At 43.1% G+C, this 11,540-nt stretch overlaps 1 protein-coding gene and 1 pseudogene across 1 annotated transcript; both read right to left on the bottom strand.

Moving 5' to 3' along the window:
* Window positions 1-4,737: 4,737 nt before the first annotated feature.
* LOC125898640 (olfactory receptor 2AT4-like) lies at window positions 4,738-5,700 on the bottom strand. The gene has a single exon (XM_049592477.1). It carries the CDS (start codon window positions 5,698-5,700, stop codon window positions 4,738-4,740), a length of 963 nt encoding a protein of 320 aa, XP_049448434.1.
* Window positions 5,701-10,578: 4,878 nt separating this feature from the next.
* On the bottom strand, window positions 10,579-11,540 carry LOC125898641 (olfactory receptor 2AT4-like; annotated as a pseudogene).

Raw genomic sequence — 11,540 nt, forward strand, 5'->3', positions numbered from 1 at the left:
AAAGAATCGATCAGACAGATAGGATTTAAACCAATGAAGAGTGGTTGCTGAGATTCCTACCCTATCCCTCAGCCTGTCTAAAAGGATGTGGTGATCAACAGTGTCAAAGGCTGCGCTGAGATCAAGCAGAACCAGGATAGTGGATCTACCGGCATCGGAGGCCATCATGATGTCACTGGAGACCCCGAGAAGAGCAGTTTCTGTGGAATGTAACTGACAATAACCGGACTGAAATTTATCTAAGATATTGTAACTGTTCAACGCCATCACTAACTGGTTTGCAATTGCTTTTTCTAAAATCTTAGATACAAAGGGCAGCTTGGAAATGGGCCGGTAGTTACTAAGAACATCGGGATCCAGATTGGGCTTTTTGAGAAGCGGCTGAACAACCGCTTGCTTGAAATGGGACAGGACACGACCAGAAACCAGTGAGCTATTGATTATGGAGAGCAGAGATGGACCAATAGTGCTGAAAACATTTTTCAGCAAAGTTGTGGGCAGGATATCCAGTGGACTAGAAGAGATCTTCATAGTACACACAAGATCTGCTAAGTCTTGTAAGGAGACAGGTGAGAAATTGTCAATAATTGACTGTTGTTTGGGAGGATCAGCAAGGGAGGAGGAGGAGGGTGTTATACTGGCCTTGACACTGGCACCCTTATTCACAAAATACATTAAAAAATTACTACAGTCCTCATCAGAGGACACAGGTAGAGCAGGCGGTTGCGCACCAGTAATGCTACTTATAGTGTCAAAAATGACCCTGGGATTGCTCTCGTTGGAGATGGTGAGATTTTTAAAATAAGAGGCTCTGGCTACCCTAACAACAGAATCTCTCCGCTCTCCGACATTTACAACGAAGGCAGTGGATGTCGTCGTTCAGCCAGGGAGTGGGATTAGCTGCGGGGATAGTTCAAGGCTTTAAGAGCAATCTTATCAAGAATAGCAGAGCAGTGTGAGTTAAAAGCTAAAACTTGGGAGTCAACGTCAACATTAATACTAACAGGCTGCGCCACACTGTTAAAAGCGAATGAGAATTTCTCAGCAGAGAGGTTATTTAACATACGGGTGAGTTTTGTACGCTTGCTGGTTGAACAATCAGAAATAATAGACAAATTAAACAGGATGCAGTTGTGATCAGTGACGGGCAGCTCCTCAGAGACGATACAATCAATGTCCAAACCAAGTGTAAAAACAAGGTCCAGCGTGTTTCCCTTAATGTGTGTCGGGCCATTGACATGTTGCACAAAATGAAAAGATTCGGTGAGATTTATAAAATTATTAGCAAAGGAGTTTGTGGTGTCATTTACAAGCACGTTAAAATCCCCAAGCATTAAAATTCTTGGAAATTTAGTGATGGAAGCCAAAAAGTCACTGAATTCAGCCAGAAAGGCACCATTAATACCAGGAGGGCGATAAATTAAAATACAATAAAACAGGTTAGAGCGGCCAACTTTAGAAATAAGCAGTTCAAATGAGGTAAAAGTTCCACAATTCACTCTCCTCGAGGAGAAACTGTCTTTGTACAACAAAGCAAGGCCACCACCGCGGCCAGTGGTCCTTGAGGCACATATGAATGCGCAATCAGGCGGGCATAGCTCCTTCATGGACACATAATCTTCTTCCCTTTGCCATGGCTCGGTGAAAAACATGAAATCTAGTCATGCCATGTTACCTTAAATTTGTGTAGAAAACTTTGCTGTTTTTCATGGAGGCATGTGAGAAGAACAAACACTTGTGAACTTGAAGCAGCAGCTGGGAGCCTTTGGCTCCGGTTAGCAGAAGGCTTAACTATTGGCAACATCTTCTCTCCATCTGTGAAATGTTTTGCCGATATTAACACGTGTTTTATTTTGTTTATTCTCAGACTCCTTTTCAGGAGTCTCCCTTTGATAAATCTGCCTTTGTTCAGCTACAAAGTGACCCTTCTTAAATCAGTTAGTCATGCCATGTTACCTTAAATTTGTGTAGAAAACTTTGCTGTTTTCCATGGAGGCACAGGGGCGGACTGGCCTTATGGAGGTTCTGGAGAATCACAGAACAGCTGGTACTCCAGGACGGCTGGTGGCCGCCACGCAGTCATAACCGTTTTTTGTTGTTGTTTTTTTTTCCCGTTTTCTCCCTGATAATCTGCTGTTCCACGTCCAGTCCGCTAGGTGGGAGCCTTCATACCATGTCTTGTTATGTGTTTCAGGCAGTCACCTGCATTATATTGTTCAGCAGGGAGACATCTGGACTGTGTCGTTTATTTCTCAGTGAGTATTCTACACTATGCTCGTAACACAACATCTAGTCAAAATCGGTGCTATTGCTATAATTTGGAAGGTATAGTATCATGTGTTAAGATTTAAGTATTTGACACCTGTGTCTGGGGCTGATGAGTTTCCGCGCACCGGTTGTTGTGGGCTGGGCCGAGTCAAAGTCCAGGGCTGTTTTTTAGTCCCAGTCCACCCCTGTGGAGGCATGTGAGAAGAACAAACACTTTGATTTATTGATGACTAGGGGACCACGTTTAAAGGGATAGTGCACCCAAAAATGAAAATTCAGCCATTATCTACTCACCCATATGCCGAGGGAGGCCCTGGTGAGGTTTTAGAGTCCTCACATCCCTTGCGGAGATCGGCAGGGGGAGCGGCTAGCACACCTAATGGCTGACGGCGCCCCAGACTAATGTCCAAGAACACAAAATTGAAACCACAAAATATCTCCAACATGCTCATCCGTAGTGATCCAAGTGTCCTGCGGCCCCGACATAAAAAGTTGTTTCGAAAAACGTAATTTGAACTCTGTTTTTGACCTCACTGTAGCCTGTAGCTCTGACTGCTTCTCTGTGCTCCGTGCTCACGTGTGCACACTTGCACGAGACCAGCGAAAACACGAGCTTTGCTTACCCATGTTTACATCACGTGACACATGCACCGCAGGGAGAGACAACAGTAACCACATATCTGAGACCAACGCCATTGTCCACCTGAACTACGTTAGAAATGAATGACTTCTTTCTTCTTGACCTTTTTGATTGGTCTCCCACGTAGAGCTATGCGATCATTAGAAGAATGTCCACTATCACGACTGCCAACAACGCCGAATGCTTCTTCAAGCGCCTCCATCATCGAAAAAACACGGAAAACTAGTTGTAAATGCGGAAAAATGGTTGTAAACAGGATGTGACGAAATATTTACGTACATTTTTACAGAGGATCGCGTTCACACAGGATCAATATTACGCGAGGTATTTTCTACGGACCATTTTACAGAAGGTAAAAGTAACTGTAATTTTTACTGACATTACCCGTACTGATTACAGACATGGCGAGTTCTCACGGGACTAAAATCCCTGGTAAAAATTATTTTACCCCACGTCTCCACGTTAAACTAATCCTGCCCGAATAGGGCTATGGATCGTACTGCTACATATGAAATGTACAAATGTAACATATCCGTGATTTACAGAAGTGCACCATGTCAACATTTACTCTGGCAATTGGGTTGCAAACACACTGCAGCCTACCCACTAGCCATTACACACCAATATTATCGCACCAAATTTCTGTTGAGGTATTTGATATGATTTTAATATGAACTCAGGGCCTTGGTGTCTATAGAATGGAGAAAAAAATCTTTATATGACTCAAAGTTTGTGAAAAACTAAAGAAGTCTAAAGCATCATCCTCTCTGAGGACACAGTTATCATCTCACAGTGCATAATGACTCCAGACAGAAGGACAGAAGGAGTCTTTCTAATGAACTTAGTTTGAGATTTCATCATCTGAGAATGCAGGTTAATGACCCTGCTTGTAACAAATAAACTTCTTACTGTTTAAACCTCAGCCTAATTAATCTCACCTGCATCTATTAGCAGGACGTGCAGACTCCCATTTGGTGAGAAATGGATGTGAGATTGGGGCCCCTGTGTACTGCCAGCTTTCCTCCAAGAGCCCCTATACTGAAATAACAAGTTAAGTTTCACCAGTCTACACAGTAACACATTATCTGATTTTCTGTATATTGCACAATGAGGTGATTAACAAATGATCAGAGCTGATTGTCGTGTCACAACAGTAGACTCACATGGTGATACACCTGTTTCATATAAATCTTTGTCTCCCAAATTCAACCATGACTAATACAAATAAAACACTGACTGGGAGCTAGCTTGGCTGAACTTAGTTCGATAAATACATTTCTGATGAGAAACAAGCAGCACACTGACTTAAAAACTCTGCCAGCACCTCCAGTAAACACAATGATGAGACCCTCTGTTTAATCAGACAATTTATTAGTGATGTAACTGTGAAATACAATATAATGAAGTGTTTCAAATTGGATTGTGTCAGGTAACACATGCAGAAAGAGCCAGAACAACCAACTATACAAATATCATGCATTTACATTCCAATGTAAACAAGTACATTTATGTCAACATAAGTCAGCAGTATTTTATCGACTTGCTGAATTTGGTGGGTGTTTACGCAATGGCAGAATATCAAAGAAAGATAAATATTAAGAAAAACATATTGAACAATACGGAATAAATAATGTGATACTGCAAATGTGTGGAAACAGCGGACAAAACAGTCACTTTTGTCTCTGCTCCACAGTGAGGGATAAGTAAAATTGGCCATGTCACAACAGACACACACACACACACACACACACACACACACACACAGTCAGACTGTTTCCTGAGAATGTGAAAACCCTCCACAGATTGCTTTACGGTGGAAAGAAAAGTTGTCAAGAACTTTTTCTCATTTTGTGGACCAGTGCCAGGGCTCTGTTTTTGATCTCTTTAGTTTTCAGAGAATATACAATAGGATTGATGCAGGGTGGGAGACAAGAGGCCAGCGACAGGCTCAGCACACGCTGGTCTGGGTCAATTGCTCGCACATAAAGCCCTAAGAAGAAAATGATGGTTAAAGGAAAGTAAAATACAGCAACAAGGATTAGGTGCTCAATGCAAGTGGCGAGAGCTTTGATCCGACTGCTTACTGATTTCATCCTGAACACAGTGACCAGGATGCTGACATAAGACAGAATAACAAAACTAAAGGGGGCCATCAGATTAAACATACCAGAATGTGCACCTACTGCCCACTGCATTGTGTTATCATTACAGGCGAGTCTAAACACAGGTGCATAGTCACAGAAATAGCTGAACACTCTGACAGAATTGCAAAAAGACAGTCGGGTCATGATGGCCGTGCCGTATGCTACTAGTCCCACACTGTAAACCCAAGTCAGGCCTATAATACAAGACATGATCTGCGAGGTGTTGAGTAAGTTCTGACGCAGAGGGAAACATATTGCAATCAATCTGTCATAGGCAAGTATAGTGAGTGCAAATGACTCCAAACTCACAAATGTGTAGTAGACAAAAATTTGTAACAGACACAGATTGTATGGAACAAAGTTGTCCTTGAAGAGGAATGTCTTAATCATGCTGGGAATCGTGCTTGTGTTTAGGCCGATATCAATTACTGCAAGGTTGACAACAGCCAGAAATTTTGGAGTGTGTAAGCAGTGATCACAGGCAATTATATAGATCAATAAAGTATTGAACACTAATGTAACCGCATAGACAAATGCTAGAAAGATTATGTAGTAACTGAGGTAGGGAAATGTCTCAAATGCAATGATATAGAAGCCTGGAGGACGAATGATGACAGAGTCATTTGAAACAGTCCTGAGAGAAGACATAGTCAAACACAACAGGCTGTGTGCTCGAGGACGATGTCCGGTCCACAGTGTTTAAAAGTCCTCTGATCTGAAAGAGAGAAAAAAAATCCATCCTATTACTTTCCTCTTCAGTCACATAATTCAAACAGACATATATACACTTGTGCATTTGGCATTGAAACCATATTTGTTTACCCTGATTGATGAATATAACACGGGACAGAATACAGTGTGCTGTTGGCTCACCTGTTCTGCTGATGATCGTTTTACACAATGTGACTCCACATGATGCTGACTCAGATGGTAGTCACTGAATGTCAGCATGTCTGACCTGTGCGCAGTGGAAATTATACCCTCTTCATTGATCTCCAGAGATAACATACAGTCTTCTAATTAAGAATAATATGGATCAACAACACAGTAATCATCAGTGCCCTTTTACTGAAATTAATCTGTGGAGACTAGTGTTTTGTCTTTAAGGAGTAGGCAAAACAAAACATCAGTCTTTATCTAATGAGCAGGAAAACATGCAGGTTATGATTGATAACACTTAAAGCTGGGGTAGGCAGAAATCTGGAAAAGACTAAAACAACACCACCAAAACGGCAGATTCTGAAAATACACCCTCCTCCTGCACCCCCTTCCCTCTCTGTGACCCTCCAACCAGATTACCATATGCACATGCACACACTTCTACAGTGTTTCTGATACATTGATTTATTTAATCCTTTTTTATTTGGAGTTGCACACAGCTCATGCACTCAGTCCCTCCTTACCCCGCTTTGACCAGCTAGCACCCTATGGTCACAAAAGCAGGCAGAAGCTTTGGGAGACGGACCTTCAGTCAGCGTCTGTGGTAGCTCTAATCCAGCCAAAGCAAACCCCCCCCCCCCCCAGCATCGGGTGTCACAGTGGGCTGATGGCAAGATGCAGTGACAGGTCTAACCTGTGTAACAGCAGCAACAGACAGTTCGCTGATCCAGCAGGGTGTCAGGGCTGTCTGCTCCCCAAGAGCTAGGGTTTGCACTGACAAGAGTTGGGATGTGGCCTCTGACTGGGGGTCAGTCACCAGATCTGCTGAGTGCTCTCCTCCTGATGAGGTGGTCTGTAGCAGTGGGCGGTTAGACAGAGAACACGCTGTGATTTGAAGGTCTCACTAACGTGAGCTACATAAACGTGAACTTGAAGCAGCAGCTGGGAGCCTTTGGCTCCGGTTAGCAGAAGGCTTAACTATTGGCAACATCTTCTCTCCATCTGTGAAATGTTTTGCCGATATTAACACGTGTTTTATTTTGTGTATTCTCAGACTCCTTTTCAGGAGTCTCCCTTTGATAAATCTGTCTTTGTTCAGCTACAAATGACTCTTCTTAAATCCATTAGTCATGCCATGTTACCTTAAATTTGTGTAGAAAACTTTGCTCTTTTTCATGGAGGCATGTGAGAAGAAGAAACACCTTGTTTCACTGATGACTAGGGGACCACGTTTAACAAGAGCAAAACTCAAAACATTTGGTTACATTGTAACCTTGGTTCTCTGAGTGAGGAGATTATCCCCCCCACCCAGTAGTCATAACATAACTATGGGAATTATCCCCATCTGGGGTAATGGACATGAAAAATTAATCTTTAAGACACGCCACTTTACGTGGCCCACATGCACCAGGCTATAAAAACCCCACCTTGCGCATGCACCCACTAATTTACATTGATTGGAACGGGTTCCGAGCAGCCTTGAGCCTTGGGAGATAATCTCCTCACTCAGAGAACCCAGGTTACAATGTAACCGAATGTTCGCTATCGAATTGAGATTATCTCCCCACCCAGTAGTTTTATCATAACAAAGGGAACCCTTTAAGACACACTGTGAGGGGCCCCAGGAGACAGAGCAGATGCAGGTTCACAAGTACCCCCCCGGTTTTTGAAAGAGACGTACCCACTGCCAGGTGCATTTGCAACAGAAAATACCCAGTAAGTGTGTGTACGAAAAAACCCCACTGGACTTACAGAAATGTACAACAATCTTGCACCTTCAATGGTCAGTGACACCACCAGACACTGTGTACCATAAGCATGGCTAACCTCACCAGACGCAGGGGTTGGGTGCAAGAAAGACCGCCCAGTTAGCCAGCCTGCTGCCAGGCCACTGACAATATGACATCACCCAGGGTGGGCATGGGGGGGAAGGGGCATGGCTTGCTGTGTGGTGGCCCCCAGCACACGCTCCCCAAAGGAGGTTCCAGCAGCCACATTCAAGCAGTAATATCTGGCAAATGTGGATGGACTTGACCAGCAGGTGCACAGACCTCCGAGAGGGTGGCACCATGCCACAAGGCCCACGAGATAGCTACACCTCGTGTTGAGTGTGCATACCCACTAGTACTGGTATGCCCACCCCTCTGTATGCCTGCTGAATTGTGTCCATGACCCAGTGAGACAGCCTCGCCTTCAACACTGGCTGGCCCTGGCACTGGGCCTTAAAGCAATCAAAGAGTTGGTCTGTCCTTCTGAACACTGCAGTGCGCCGGACATAGACCTTCAGGACTCTAACAGGACAGAGATTTGAGTCTTCTTGACCCTCACCACCCTCCTTAGGGGGGCTGTAGGGTCGAAACTCCACCAACTGATTCAAATGAAAGTCTGTGATTACTTTTGGCAGGAATGCCGGGTTTGGGCGCAACATGACACCAGCATCATCCGGCAGGAACCGACAACAGCTCTCATCCACTGACAGAGCATGCAGTTCCCCAACTCTTTTGGCTGACATCACTGCCAAGAGAAAAGCCACTTGAAGTGACAGCCACTTAATGCTGACTGACTGGAGAGGGGCAAAAGGCTCCCGCTGCAGGGTGGCCAGCAATTGACCAAGGTCCCATGTTGGAATGGCTGTCCTCCTGGTGTGCAGTGCAAGCTTCTGTGCATCCTCTAGGAACTGAGAGATGAGGCTGCAGTCACCATCTGCAAGCCTATTATCCCCTGTATGATCTGTCTTGATAGCTGCCACCACGGCTCTAACGGTCGAATGTGATTTTCCCACCTTGAGCAGCCCCTGCAGGTACCAGAGCAGAGCACCTCTGTGGCTGCACGTGTCAGTGCATCAATCTGGTTAGTTGTGCACCATGAGGATTCTGGCTTTCAAGAGAGCATAGACATGCTTTACTTTTACTTTCATGTTAATTAGTAAGGTTTTTGCGAAAATGAATGTGCTTGGGAAGCACTGAGCATACTACTGGATAAATGAGACTTGGATCATACTGCACGATTTGTGTAACAGTTTGTAAATGGATGTTTTCATATAGATTTGTATTTGTTAAACGTGGTCCCAAATTTACCAGTAAATCAATATGTTTGCTGTTTTCTGTGGTGGTATGCCAGTAAAACAGTGTTTTCTTCATGAATTCAAAGTGACACGGCATGACTAATTGATTTATGAATGGTCATTTTGTGGGTGAAGTATTCCCTCAAGCCAAAACGTTGTGTTTTTTGTGCATAAACCTAACCACACGTTATCCACAGCACTGTCACAACAATATCTATAAATAATATATTTCAACATATCTTCTACAAATGAAATGTACAAATGTAACGTATCTGTGATTTACAGAAGTGCAGCATGCCAATATTTATTCTGACGATTGGGTTGCAAACACACTTCGGCCTGCCCACTAGCCATTACACACCAATATTATCACCCCAAATTTCTGTTTAGATATTTGATTTAATGTTAAGAAGGACTCAGGGCCTTGGTGTCTATAGCATGGGAAAAAACATCTTGTATGACTCAAAGTTTGTGAAAAACTAAAGAAGTCTAAAGCATCATCCTCTCTGAGGACACAGTTATCATCTCACAGTGCATAATGACTCCAGACAGAAGGACAGAAGGAGTCTTTCTAATGAACCTAGTTTGAGATTTCATCATCTGAGAATGCAGGTTAATGACCCTGCTTGTAACAAATAAACTTCTTACTGTTTAAACCTCAGCCTAATTAATCTCACCTGCATCTATTAGCAGGACGTGCAGACTCCCATTTGGTGAGAAATGGATGTGAGATTGGGGCCCCTGTGTACTGCCAGCTTTCCTCCAAGAGCCCCTATACTGAAATAACAAGTTAAGTTTCACCAGTCTACACAGTAACATGTTATTTAATTTTCTGTATATTGCACAATGAGGTGATTAACAAATGATCAGAGCTGATTGTCGTGTCACAACAGTAGACTCACATGGTGATACACCTGTTTCATATAAATCTTTGTCTCCCAAATTCAACCATGACTAATACAAATAAAACACTGACTGGGAGCTAGCTTGGCTGAACTTAGTTCGATAAATACATTTCTGATGAGAAACAAGCAGCACACTGACTTAAAAACTCTGCCAGCACCTCCAGTAAACACAATGATGAGACCCTCTGTTTAATCAGACAATTTATTAGTGATGTAACTGTGAAATACAATATAATGAAGTGTTTCAAATTGGATTGTGTCAGGTAACACATGCAGAAAGAGCCAGAACAACCAACTATACAAATATCATGCATTTACATTCCAATGTAAACAAGTACATTTATGTCAACATAAGTCAGCAGCATTTTATTGACTTGCTGCATTTGGTGGGTGTTTACGCAATGGCAGAATATCAAAGAAAGATAAATATTAAGAAAAAACATATTGAACAATAGGGAATACATAATATGATACTGCAAATGTGTGGAAACAGCGGACAAAACAGTCTCTTCTGTCTCTGCTCCACAGTGAGGGATAAGTAAAATTGGCCATGTCACAATAGACACACACACACACACACACACACACACACACACACACACACACACACACAGTCAGGCTGTCTCCTGAGAATGTTAAAACCCTCCACAGATTGCTTTACGGTGGAAAGAAAAGTTGTCACGAACTTTTTCTCATTTTGTGGACCAGTGCCAGGGCTCTGATTCTGATCTCTTTAGTTTTCAGAGAATATACAATAGGATTGATGCAGGGTGGGAGACAAGAGGCCAGCGACAGGCTCAGCACACGCTGGTCTGGGTCAATTGCTCGCACATAAAGCCCTAAGAAGAAAATGATGATTAAAGGAAAGTAAAATACAGCAACAAGGATTAGGTGCTCAGTGCAAGTGGCGAGAGCTTTGATCCGACTGCTTACTGATTTCATCCTGAACACAGTGACCAGGATGCTGACATAAGACAGAATAACAAAACTAAAGGGGGCCATCAGATTAAACATACCAGAATGTGCACCTACTGCCCACTGCATTGTTTTATCATTACAGGCGAGTCTAAACACAGGTGCATAGTCACAGAAATAGCTGAACACTCTGACAGAATTGCAAAAAGACAGTCGGGTCATGATGGCCGTGCCGTATGCTACCAGTCCCACACAGTAAACCCAAGTCAGGCCTATAATACAAGACATGATCTGCGAGGTGTTGAGTAAGTTCTGACGCAGAGGGAAACATATTGCAATCAATCTGTCATAGGCAAGTATAGTGAGTGCATATGACTCCAAAATCACAAACGTGTAGTAGACAAACATTTGTAACAGACACAGATTGTATGGAACAAAGTTGTCCTTGAAGAGGAATGTCTTAATCATGCTGGGAATCGTGCTTGTGTTTAGGCCGATATCAATTACTGCAAGGTTGACAACAGCCAGAAATTTTGGAGTGTGTAAGCAGTGATCACAGGCAATTATATAGATCAATAAAGTATTGAACACTAATGTAACCGCATAGACAAATGCTAGAAAGATTATGTAGTAACTGAGGTAGGAAATGTCTCAAATGCAATGATATAGAAGCCTGGAGGACGAATGATGACAGAGTCATTTGAAACAGTCCTGAGAGAAGACAT

The sequence above is a fragment of the Epinephelus fuscoguttatus genome, linkage group LG12 (genome assembly GCF_011397635.1).
Source record: "Epinephelus fuscoguttatus linkage group LG12, E.fuscoguttatus.final_Chr_v1".
NCBI classification, from domain to species: Eukaryota; Metazoa; Chordata; class Actinopteri; order Perciformes; family Serranidae; genus Epinephelus; species Epinephelus fuscoguttatus.